Below are 13729 nucleotides of genomic sequence, written 5' to 3'. Positions count from 1 at the left end.
AGCTGTGTGACCTTGAGCACGTCACTTAACCTCTGTCTCCCTCAGTTTCTTCAGTTATAAAATGGGAGTAATAATAATAATAGGACCTACCTCCTAAGGTTGTTGTCAGGATAAAATGAGATAATGTCGTCAAACGCATGGCGTACAATAAATGATCATCCACAGCTGTATCATTACCATGTCCATGGACTCCAAAACGCCATACCTAATCATAATCTTTTATTGTTCCATCTTTATGCCTTCTGATTCCAGACCAATCCTTTCCTTCATTCTTGTCATGACCTTGATTCCTGCATTCCTCAGTTCACTGCCAGACCCTTGCATTGTCTGTACTCTTCTCCCTTTGTCATGTTCACCCCTTGGTGAGCCAGTTCAACTCTAAACTATCCTCCATCCTCAGTTCTCTTGTTCGCTTGTCCTACTTCTGATTATGTCTTGCCAAACTTCACCCCTGCATTACCCCCACCGTCCACCTCTGTGGCTTCTCTTCTCATGTTGCTGAATGGAGCATGAGGAAATCACAAAACCATGCTGACTAGACTCATTATAAATTTGTTACATAATCTCAGCAGGGCCCTCACTACAGCCGGGCAAACATTCTATTCCTCCCTGATTGAGTCACTCTCCTCCCTTCTCAGGAAATCCTCTAGATCTTTATTTTCTCTACTTAAACACTCTCTGGTCCCACCTTCTTATATAAGACCCTTAACTCATGTGCCTTTGATCCCAACCCTTCTCACCTTCTCTAGCAAATTGCCCGCTCTATTTTCCCACTCACTTTACTTTCATACTGTCTACTGGTTCTTTCTCTACTAACTACAAGTGTTCAAATATCTGTCTTGTCCGTAAAGAATCTTCACTTGATCCAACAATCCTCACTAGTTATCATCCTATGACATGCCCTTCCCTTCACAGCTAAACTCTTTGAGAAAACCATCTGCTATCAGTGCCTTCACGTCCTTTCCTATTACTTTAAAACCTTCTGCAATCTGGCTTCCAATCTTATCATTAAACTGAAAACTGCCTTCTCCAAAATTATTACTTCCCTCTTAATTGCCAAATCTAATGGCTTTTTCTTATTTCTATTCCTCCTTAACCTCTCTGCAGCATTTAACACTGTCAATCATTATCTTCTTCTGGATATTCTAAAGATTTGCACCTATGTAGTATAAGACATACTGTAATAAGAGCAAAAGAAATCAAGTGTTGTGAGAAATTTAAAGTGGTAGAGATTACTTGGAGCTATGGATGTTGGAAAAGGCTTAATGTGGAAGGTAACAGCTAAGTTCAGTCTAAAGGAGGAAAATTTTAGCAGGCAGTATGGAAAAAGTCTTGACAGGTGTAAGGGACAGCCTACACAAAGAAGGTGGTAGACTCAACAAAGAAATTTAATAAAATTTTTATGAAGTAGTCAGAGAACATGCACTGAGGACAAAAATAAGGAATTTTGGGAGGGAACAAACATTAAGTGCCTACTATGTGCCAGGCACTGTTACATGCTTTACAAATATTATCTCATTTGACCTTCACAAGAACTCTGGCACAGGTACTATTATCATCCCCATTTTTGCAGATAAGGAAAGAGGCACAGAGGTTAAGTGACTTGCCCCATGTCACACAGCTATTGAGTCTCTTGAGCCACATGTGAACTCAAGTCTGACTCACTCAAAGTCTAGTGCTTTATCTGCAGCATCACCTAGTTGTGTTAAAAATTGTGAATTCCTTTTTAGATACATTGAGTCTAAAGTTATCACAGGACATCCAAGTGATGTTCTTCAGATAGTTGTTTCCTGTCAGGAAGCTCCTCCCACCACATGTGACTTAGGCTTCCTGTGATGTAAGCAGGTCACATAGCCTATTAATGGGTAGGAAAGATCTTCAGATCAAAATTGTCATTACAGTAGGGCAGCGTAGCTGGACTGTAGAGTGTATGGAGAGAAGTCCCGTGTAAAGCTGGAGATGTAGGAAGAAAATTGTAAATGCCTCCCAGGAGCTCAGCTTTGATCCTAATGGAAATAGAGAGACTTTGGAATTTATTTAGTGGAGGATGACCTGGTCAGATCAATGCTTTGTATGGCAGCCGAAAGAGTAGGACAAGGTGAAGTAGGCAGATGAGGTAGATTTGTTCAGTAGTCCAGACTTAAGAAGTATTGATGACCTCAACTTGTTTGATGGCTGTTTGAGTAGAGAGGGGGGCATCTATGCAAGAGGGAAGGTAAATGACTTACCCAAGGTCTTATAGAAGTAAACAACAAGATTTAGCTGTGGATCCTAAGTCATCAGACTCCAGAGCCAGTGCTCTCTCCACTGTACCTTGAAGACCTGGGCTTGGCCTTTATGAGCTTGCAAAAGTCTTTCAACCTCTCTGAGCCTCAATTTCCTCACTTATAATATGAAGGCATTTCAATCTGTGACCTCCAAAGACCCTTCTGTCTCTAAATCTGTGATCCTGTAAACTAGTCAGACCCCACCCAAAGCCTTATGTTCAGTTCTAGGTGCCACAATTTAAGGAGGCCATGGATAACCTGGAGAGTTTCCAGAGAGTAATGACTAGGATAGTGAAGGGCCTTGAGTCCTTGCCATATGAGGATCTGTTGAAAGAAATGAGGATATTTAGCCTTAAAATACAAAGATTTCAAAGAGCCATATTAGTTGTGTTGAAATTTTTTGAAGGTCTGTCCTGTGGAAAGGGGATTTAGTCTTATTCTATCTAATATGGCAAGGCAAAAAAGTGTGTGTAAAGCATTTACTGTGTGCCAGACTTTGTGCTAAGAAAAAAAGAAAAACAGTTCCTGAAGCTTACGTTCTAATGGAGGAATATTATACACAAAAGGGAGCTGTAAAGTAGGAGGTCAGAGGGGAGGTGGGGGGAGCTGAGGAGGTGTCTTTTCTATTAATGAAAGCATTTTCATTAATATTTTCTAAATCTTTCTTTTTTCTTTTACAGTAGCCAGCCATATTTGAAGATCCTTTTAACCTGTGCTTGGTTCTTTCATTGTTCATCTTTTAAAAATACATTTATTTTAATTTTTTTGTTACATTTTTGAGTTCCAAATTATCTCCCTTTCTTCCTCCCAACCCTGCACTAGACAAGGCAAACATTTGACACAGATGTATATAAAACCATACGATACATACTTCCAGTTCTTTCTGTGGAAGTAGATAATATCTTCTTCATAAGTCCTTTGTAGTTAATTTGAATATTCATATTACTCAGTAGCTTATTCATTCACAGTTACTCTTCAAACATCATTGCTCTTACTGTATACAGCGTTCTCTTGCTTCTGCTTGTTTCACTCTTCATTATTTCATGCGACCCTTTCTTTGTTTTTCTAAAAACAACCTCCTTGTCATTTCTAACTGGGCAGTATTATTCTGTCATAATCATATACCACAAGTTGTTCAGCCATTCCCCAGTTGATGAGCATCTCCTAACTTTCCAGTTCTTTGCCTCTACATGAGATACCATGAATATTTTAGAACGTAGAGGTTCTTTTCTTTTTCCCGTGATCACTGTGGGAAACAGACCTAACAATGGTATTGCTGGGTCAAAGGGTATACACAGCTCTTCGGGCATAATACCTGATTTTTCTCCAAAGTAATTGGGTCAGTTTACGATTGCACTAACAGTGTATTAATGTCCCAATTTTTCCACATCCCTTCCAATATTTGTTATTTTTTTTCCCTTCTGTCATTTTAGCCAATCTGATAGGTATGAGATGGTACCTCAGTTTGTAATTTGCATTCTTCTAATCAAAATGACTTAGACCATTTTTTCATATGACTATATATAGTTTTGGTTTCTTCCCAAAATTGTCAATTCATATCCTTTGACCATTTATCAAATGGGGAATAACTCATATTTTTATAAATTTGACTCAGTTCTGTATATATTTGAGATATGAGGACTTTTTCCAAGAAACTAACCTTTTCTATAATTTATTCTTAAATGCCAACTTAAGAGCAACGGAAAAAATTGAATTAGAAATTTAAATTTGATTTACTATTTTTCTAGTGGTTTCCACATTAAGATAGTGTAACTATTTTACTTAATGGTTTTTCTGTTTCTTTAGTTTTATAATTAGTAGAGTAAAACTAAAGCTACCAACTGGATTTATTAAGCTTCCATGAATAATAATTTTAGTTTTTCTATGACTATTATGTAGTTGATGTCTTTATAATTTACCATTTCTGATAAAATGCAGAGCCCACTTTGTTAGCAGTTTTGTCATTAGTAGACATGTTTAATTTATGAACTAAAAGAGTAAAAAGAGTTTTTGCCACTGTGCTCCTATATTTATATCATAATATTAAAAATAGCACAATGCTAGAAAAAAGTACTAAGGCTGGTACTGTAAAAATAAGATTAGATTCTTCACTTTAGGCCTCCTTCCAGTAAATCAGCTAAATTCTGGACAAATGCCTTGACTATTTTCTAAAGAATAGCTTACTAGTTTCTCTTGGCATTAAAAATATTAAGCACAAAATGAAGCAGTATTTAGGTTAGGTTTTATTTTCACCCAGTTTGGTAACATTATACCCTCTAAGGTGATAGATTTACAACTGAAAGGTACTTCAGAAGCCATCTAGTACAACCACCTCATTTTGCAGTTGAGGAAACTTGGGGTTGGGAAGGACTTTCCTGAAGTCATACAAGTAGTCAGTGTCAGAGTTGGAATTTGAACCCAGGTCTCCTGATTGCAGAGCCACTGACCTTTTTTTTTTTTTAATAGAAACTGCTTTGTATTTGAGTGAGTTTTCTTTCTTAATTTCTTTCTTTTTTCCTTTCTTTTTATCTTTATTTCTTCCTTTATACTTCTTCCCTCTTTCCTTCCTTCATTCCTTTTTTTCCTCCCTCTCTTTCCTTCCTTCCATCCTTCCTTCCTTCTTTCCTTCTTTCTTGTGCTTTACGTGTGTATGATACATATACGTATATACATATAATGTTCTTTTTCTATGATAATGTATTATTTTTTTAATCCCAGGCTGAAACATGCTTTTCTGAGCTCAGTGTACTAATTTTTTCAGGTTTAATAGAGGAAAAAATACCTATTTTTAATGTATTAACAGAAGGTATAGAATATGCTTTCATTTAGCATATAATTATTTATTAATTTGTGTTGCTTGACTGTTTGTTTTTGCAGTACAGTAACAATGTTCAAATGTTTTGTTTTTTCTGTATATTCACTGTAAGTCAAATCAGTAATGATGAATATAGACCATCTACATTTGAGTATATTTTTTAAAATCTTTTCCTTTTATTGATAATTTATTCTAATGATGTATCTTAACTTCTTTTAAATAATATATCCTAGTTGAAGATTTAGAAAATCTTAATTAGGATGATTATCTGCTTAATTTAAGTTCTGAATATCTGGATTTGCTATCTACTTGGTTGATATGAAGCATATAATTGCCACAGCATCTCTTTTGGCTGTAGAGTCATGCCATTAATCAAGAGTCATTAACTTACTCAACAAACAGCCCTCTGATCCCTTGTTCTTATTAGTATTTTCATAAATCCTCAAGGAAATAAACATTAATCACCTGTTTCGAAGGGGTAAATTAATCAGTGACAGTTTTGTTTTTTTTAAATTTCATTCCACAGTAATTCCCAGGCAGATATGAAATTCTCATAAATAGAATTGAAAGTAATTAAAATCTGTATTTTATTTAATATTTTATTTCCCCCAGTGACATATAAAAACAATTTTTAACATTCATTTTTAAAACTTTGAGTTCTAAATTCTCTCCCTTCCTCCCTCCCCAACCCCCTCATTGAGAAGGCAAGCAATTTGATATAGGTTATACGTGTGTAATCATGCAAAACATATTTCCATATCAGGTTGTGAAAGAAGGCATAAACCAAAAAAAACTCAAGAAAAATAAAGTTTAAAAAAGTACACTTCAAACTGTATTCAGATATAATCAGTTCTTTGTCTGGGGATGGATAGAATTTTTCATCATAAATCCTTCAGAGTTGTCTTGGATCATTGTATTGCTGAGAATAGCTAAGTCATCCATAGCTGATCATCTTCCAATATTTCTGTTACTTTATACACAGTACATTTCACTTTGCATCAGCTCATGTAAGTCTTTCCAGGTTTTTCTGAGAGCATCCTGCTTATCATTTCTTATTGCACAATAGTATTCCATCACAATCACATAGCACAATTTGTTCAGCCACTCTCCATTTGATGGGCATCCTCCCAGTTTCCAACTCCCTGCTACCAGGAAAGAGCTGCTATAAATATTTCCATACGTATAAGTCCTTTTCACTTTGTTTTTTATCTTGCCTTGGATACAGACCTAGTAGTAGCACTGCTACGTCAAAGGATATGTACAGTTTTATCACCTTTTGGTCATAGTTCCAAATTGTTCTGTGGAATGGTGGAATCAGTTCACAACTCCACCAACAGTGCATTAATATTTCATTTTCCCCACATCCCTTTCAGCATTTGTCATTCTCCTTTTCCTTTCCTATTAGCCAATCTAATAGGCATAAGGTAGTACCTCAGAATTATTTCAATTTAACATTTGTCCAATTTAAACAAACCTTTCTCCCCATCACGTTTTGATATCAGTATTAATCAAGAAAATTAATTAAAATTTAAATTAAAAATTAAATTTTTAAAAATTAAATATAGTTCTACTTAGCACTAAATAATTTCAGAAAGACTTATAATTTGTCATAAAATTCCACTACTTTTATTTTTAAAAAAAACTTGTTTGGTTGCAATTTAATATAGTTATAAAATTAGCTTTATCCTTAGCCTACCAATCTGGTCTATTTTTTTTAATCTAATTGAATTATAGCAAATTCTTCCAAGGAATGAAAAAGGCTCCCCTAAACAGATTATCATCTGTTGTGTTGATATATAGGGATTTTAGAGCTGTGAACATCTGTTGCCCTGTTGTTATGTAGAGACCTTAAATACATGAAAAGAAAAACCCATTTCTCATCATACTTTCCACTGAAGGTAATCTTTTTTTTCAGAGTGGCACAAAATTTAGCCACATAAGTTACAACAGTTAGATAAGACTTTGGAAATGGCAGGAGCTCATGCTTCATAGATCTCTATTAGTTCCCACCTTTGTAATTTAAAAAAATGTACAGATTAATAAAAATAAATGTAGGGTGATCATTCTTTGATTTTAAAAAAATATGAGTAAACTTTGGTAATCTTTGTTTTTTCAAAAGAGTTCAAGAAAATGAAATGTAGAATCCCTGCCCCTAAAAAAGCAGTGGCATAATTCTTATAGAGAAAAATGCCACTTCTTTTAAAAGTGTAAACTTTAATATGAAGTACATTCCTTTATTTTTGTCTGGAGTGATAAAATTGTATTCTAGTTCAAATGGGGGCTGAAGCTTTAGTCTGTGTGTATTATTCCATGAAAAGACTTCACTGATTCCAGCATAAACACAGAAGCCACTGTCCTGGTTTCATCCAGGATGTAACACTCTTGCAGTTAACTTGCTTGAAGTATAAAAAGTTTTTTTCTTGTTTCTGAAAGGGAAATTTTATTCTGCATTTGTATCATACAATGAAAGCATATGCACTTTTATTTTTTTAATTTCTGTCAAGTATCCCAAAAGAAGCCATACTCCATTAAAATAGAAGTGAAAATATAATAACCTGAAAGTTAAATACCTCCATTAAATACCCAAAGTAAACATTGATTTAACCAAACTGGGTAGCTTACATTCACTTTTCATTGATTTTCAGTTCTTTGATTGCTCTTTCCTTGCAGGGGATGTCCGTCTAACACCAGAGGACTTTGCCAGAGCTCAGAAATACTGCAAGTATGCAGGCAGTGCTTTGCAATATGAAGATGTCAGCACTGCTGTGCAGAATCTACAGAAAGCCCTCAAGTTGCTAACTACAGGCAGAGAATGAAGCCTTTGTCCAGAACATTCATGTATTTTTGGCCTAAAGAACTAACACTCCATTACTCCATCTTCAGCCCACCAGGAAAACAATAATAAGAAAGATTCCAGTTCCATTGAACATGACAATAAAACCTGTGTTTATGTATCCGTTTCCTGCTGTAGCCTTCATCAGCAGCCTCAGCCAGCTTTATTTCCCACTTCATGGAACCAGTCATGTTTGGGTCCAGTGGGCTGATGTTAGCAAGATACTGAAAATGCACAAGGAACTGTTGAAAACAGAAATTTCAATAAAATCTGTTTATATTGGACAACTTTAGTAATTCAATTTACATATATTATTAAGGAAAAGAAAAGCATCTACAGACTGTAGGCAGCCATAATGCTGTTTTACTGTATTAATCTGAATTTGAATTTAAAGTATTCCAAAAAACATTATGGATCAGAGATCATATTTAATTTCACCTCATGAATTTCTTGGTGATAATCAAGGAAAGAGCATTTTGAAAACTCAGTTTATGTTCACATTAAATTCTACTAGATTAAAGACAGTAAATTTACTTGACAGGAAATAGAGTAAGAAGGTAAGGCCTCAAGTACAATAAGTGCTCGGTGAATAATGTTTAAATAATGCGGGCTTCAAAACTGCTTGGTTTTATACATTGATTTTTGGAGCATATTAGTTTGATTTACTTTCAATAAGCAATTTAATTTTATATTTTCCACAGAATGAAAAGGCATTAGTACTAATGTCTGAGAATTTGGCCCTTTGAATTAAGATACTGAACTACTACTAGTGGAGCCTGTAGATTTTATAACTATGATCTTGGAGTTTGGAACTGTTTAGTGTGTAAGCTTTATTCTTGGGGATTATGGTGTCACTGTGTTATACCTGCATCCATATTATGTAAGAAATAAAAACAAAAAAAAGATTCTTTTAACTATCATAACTTATTAAATGAGCCCAATGTCTGTTTTATACCACATATTGCAATAGACATGTTTAAGAGAACATATTTTTAGTTGACAAACATGGTATATGATTGGTTTATAAAGTAAACAAATTTATTAAACAGTATCTCCAAGTTAGTTGGTATACTTAATAGGTCCTATTCAGATTTCAAGTTCTGCCAAACAGTTTTTTATGAGTAAATCTTTTTTTTTTTTAAACTTAACACCCATTTTTGTTTGGGTAGCTTTCTGTAATCCAAGAGGGTTTGTCTGTGTAGCAATATTTGTACCTTAAGAGTAAACTGTTCTGAGGTGTAATAGAAAACTTGTTATTTTCACCCAGTATTCCCCATCTCTATCTGTGTTTCAAGACAACTGGATTTTTCAGGCTTAAATAAGATCATGTGTATTTTTATTTAATACCCTGAAATATCAAAGAATTTTTTAAAATGCCTATTGCCTAGACTGATAAGTGTATACACAGACAACCCATAAAACACTTCTGTCAGTACATTTGTCTTGGACAGACATAGAAAATAGACAATAAACTGGGCCTGAAACTGAACACGAGGAGACTATCTGGCAAGAATGCCTTTAGGAAATTGTAGTTCTCTAGCATTACCACATTTCTCCCTGAAACAAGGATCCATATTTTCAATGTCACTATTACATGGTTATAAGTCATGGAACACAGTCTACAAATGATTGAAGTTAAAGATCATTCAAAGGACACTGTAGAGGCATATGATAGCCATTAGGCTGTAACACATTGCAATGACTTACACAGGAGTATAAAGGGTGTCATCAATGAAAAATATGACCAGAAAAAAAAAAGATGAATTGGTCACACAGAACAAGAGAAAACCAATGGATAGCTTACATGGCCCACTGGTATCCGTGCAATGTGTACAGAATTTTAAAAAAAGGCTCCAACACTCCTGTCATGGATTTATAGGAGGGCATGCACAAGAGTCACATCAGATAGGCAAACATGGATGAGTTGCTAACTGCATTGTTAGAAGTAGTACATCAATCAAACATTTATTAAATAGCTGCTATGTTTAAAATATTTAAAATACTAAGGCAAAAATAGCAGTCCTTACCCTCAAGGAGCTAATGTTCTTTTGGAGGGAACAACAGATACATATAACAAAAATATGTATATGTATATGTGTGTGTATGTTTATACACACACGTATGTCAAATTAGGGAAGGAATCAAAGGCTTTGTGAGGAGGCAGTTCCTGAGCTAAGCTTATAAGAAAGCTAAGGATTCTAAGTGGAGCTGAGCGAGGTGCCAGACCTGTTAGCTCACCTAATCAAAGGCACAGAGATGAGAGATGGGAGTGTTATATATAAGAAATAGCAAAGAGACCAATTTGGCAAGGTCATAGAATCCTTAGAGGGGAATAATGCATAATAACCTATAATAACTCTGAAAAGGTAAAATGGAGCCAGACTTTCAAGGGCTTTAAATGCCAAACAGCATTTTGCATCTGACATTAGGGGCAAAAGGAAGTCACCAGAGCAGATTGAGTGAGCAGTGACATGGTCAAACTTGCCTATGCCATAGGATAGACTCTCTGAAACTGTGTGGAAGATAGATTGGCTAGAGGAGAGACTCAAGACAAGTAGACAGATAATGAGGACCTGAACTATCCTGGTAAACCTATGAATGAAAGAATCGAATTAATTTGAGAGCTATTTTGATCAGCTATAGAGAATATGGAAAAAGTTGAAGATCACTCCATAGTCATAGATTTTAAGTCGGAAAAGAACTTAGATAATCATCCAGGCCAACCCTGCTCATTTTACAGATGAGGAAACAAAAGTAAAGTGGTCATGGTCACACAGTTAAGTGGCAGTCCTGGGATTTGAACTCAGATCTGTTGCTTCCCGGTGTTGTGAACCTGGGTAACTAAAAGGATGGTGCTGCTTTGACATGGTGGCCAGACCTGATTCAGAATGATCCCCCCATATTTACATCTGATTTTAGAATAAAATGAGACACTTCTATCTAAACAATTAACAAAAGTTTGGTTAGGATAACCAAACCAAAGGAAGGATAATCAACGAGGACTCCTTATTAATTCAGCCACATGTACCTTTCCAGCATTGGCCATACTGTTTGTCATTCAGAAGCCTTAGAGAGCTGGAGCTCCTCATGGCTTTTTATACTCAGGTGAACAGGAAGCTGTGTCAACAACTTTAGCCAGTCTTCCTAATCAAGTCACAAAGAAAGTTTTATTACCCCTTATAGAAAATAAATAGCTTAACCTACATAGGCCTCAGGAAAAGCTAGCCCGGCCTACGTCATGCCAGAGCCCATCAAAGGTGACTATGCATATGTATATACAAAATATACCAAATAAACTGAAGGCAACTTAGGAATTTTCAGAGCACAACTTATAGGAATACTGCCAAACCCCTACATACTGAGATACCTGTTAATTAAATTAATATCAAGGAATAAATAAGGAAGGTCTCCAGCATATTGGGGGGGGGGGCCCCTGTGGGAAACTTACAGAAAGATTTGGACAGGAATGACACAGGATGTGCTGGCATGGATAGGTTACTAGCTACACTGTTAGAAGGAATTTCCAAATTTATCAAGTCACAAATCCATTGAGATATTTGAGTAATAAATAAGTCAGTCAAAGATGGCTCATATTCATATATTGCTTCACAGGTTACAATGTACTTTCCTCCCAACCTTGAAAAGATAGCACAATCACTTTATTACAATTGAGGACTGAACATTCTCAGAGGTGATACTCTTTCCCCCCGGCAGGCACAGAGCTTTGCTCTTCAGTTCACTTTAATCCAATCACATTTTAACTTCCCGTTAGGCTTTATCCAATAAGCTAAATGTTTTATACATGTTTTTCCTTGTAAAATAACCCCCTAAATCAGCCCAACCACTCCACTTTATGTAGGGCAAGAAAACTTAGGGGGCAGCTTCAATCAACCATTATTCAAAACTGAATTTAATCATTTAAAAATTTTTTTCATTTGTGTGTAAAGAGTTTATTTTCATCCAGTGCCCAATATAGTGTTCTAAATGCAATAGGCCCTTAATGTGTGGGTAATTATATGTTATGTAATAGGGATATCTTTCAGGCATGGATTGGACCCAACTCTCAAGTTCTATCATTTTGTGAAGTGAACACCCTGTGGTGTACGCCATCTATATCTTTAGCACATTACAGTAATTCACACTGATGATCCTGGGTTATCAAATAAGAGTTAATTGTGTTTGTACGCTCTACTTATTCACAGGAAGTTGTAGTGATTTCAGAAATGTTTCCACTCAAAAGCGTTGAAATGAAAGTGCAGGTGTTAAAATTGCCCAGAGACCACTGCACAATCATGGTTGGTAACTGAGTTCTTAGACACTGGGTAACTAAGGCCTTTTCTGACTTCTGCAAAGACTGTAATAGCCACATAGGTGCTCAATAAATATTTCTTGCTTGACTTAGTAGACAGAATACACGGTTATTTATTGAAGTCCATAGAGTGGGCAATGAACACCCATGTCTTAATAACATATAAGAACTGCTGGTTTCTTTCTAAGAAAATAGTTGGATGAGGAATGCCTCTTGCTCCAGTCCCACGGTAAAAGTGTTTAACATGTATTTGGATGGGCACCCTATAGACATACACACACGCACGCTAAATAGTGTATATGTATATGCATATGTGTGTATTTGTTATATATCTATATAGAGCGTGTGTGCGCTGTGATAGGCAATACAGAGGGATAGTGAGTTGTCCAGAGTTAAACGGGAGGAGCTGGATTGTTTTGTGGAAAATGCAAAGCTCCTTCACCAATTCCAAACTTTCCATGAAAATGAAGTCCCATGTTTTCAGTAACACCCTGTGGGTATTGCTAGATGACAGCAAGATATAGAAAGCAGCAGCTACTAAATAAAAGTGAATATGCCACAGAGGGCAATGGTGGGTATGAGCAAGCTGCAACATAGAACCAATGAGAAAATTCTAAGAGCAAAAGTAAAAAATTTCATAAAGGTATTATTTGATAGAGAGAGCAGAGAAGAGAGGCTGATCTTGGGACAAGGACAAGAGGTGAAAGGGAGACAGGCAGAATGCTCCACTTGTACCCTTGCAATGTCAGGGGAAAGCAAGGAAGGCCTCTAGCCATTGAGTCAACTTCTCTGTGGCAAACTTATAGGAGAACGTCAACAAGAATTTCCAAAGATGAGTAAGCATGGGTGGATGACCCTCTGCATCATTGGAGGGAACTCTCAAGTCAATGAGCTCACAGATCCATTTGGATGTTTTAAATAAAGTCACCTTTCTCTAACAGAACCTTCAAATGTTTATAAACAACCTCAGAATTCCCCCAAGCCAGCCACTATTGGAAAGAAATGGAGGGAGGGTGGGGAGCAGCTTCTTAGATCAAAATGGAAGCTGAAATCAATTTCTATAATGTGTTCAGAAAGGTGTGACTACGATAACTTTTTTTTTCCCTCCTGAAGTGGAAAAGTAACAACTTTGAGATTACTGACTTGAACTCAGGTCTTCCTGACTAGAGGCGTAGCCTTCTATTCACTTCACCACTGGCTGCCTCTAAAGTGTTTGGTTCTCTTCCGCACAAATACTAGGATCAGGACTGAAAAAATGTGGCACTACAAGATGAGAGGCAGTGCTATGTAAACAATTAAGCCCTGGACTGCAGACAGGAGACCTGGATTTCTGCCATGAGATGCTAAATGACCTTGGGTAACTCAGTTCAACGCCCTAAACCCATTTCCTTATCTGTAAAAAGGTGGAGATTAACCAATAGAATTGGACCCCGAGGTGCACTAAGTACCATAGGACAAAGTGTATATTTAACCAGGACAGTTTGGTGCTATTTCCTCTATAATTT

At 36.1% G+C, this 13729-nt stretch overlaps 1 protein-coding gene across 2 annotated transcripts in view; it reads left to right on the top strand.

Annotated features, from left to right (window-relative positions):
* The window catches only part of VTA1 (vesicle trafficking 1), a 99739-nt gene extending 90897 nt beyond the window's left edge, over positions 1-8842 (top strand). For both annotated transcript variants that reach the window (XM_036769250.1, XM_036769251.1), the window contains exon 8: positions 7753-8842. In XM_036769250.1, coding sequence (XP_036625145.1) covers positions 7753-7898 — 146 coding nt within the window. In that variant the 3' untranslated portion in view covers positions 7899-8842. The remainder of the gene's footprint in view (positions 1-7752) is intronic.
* Positions 8843-13729: the final 4887 nt, after the last annotated feature.

The sequence above is a fragment of the Trichosurus vulpecula genome, chromosome 7 (assembly GCF_011100635.1).
Source record: "Trichosurus vulpecula isolate mTriVul1 chromosome 7, mTriVul1.pri, whole genome shotgun sequence".
NCBI lineage: Eukaryota > Metazoa > Chordata > Mammalia > Diprotodontia > Phalangeridae > Trichosurus > Trichosurus vulpecula.
The sequence above is the reverse complement of the archived record's forward strand: the minus strand, read 5'-3'. Positions and strand labels throughout refer to the sequence as shown.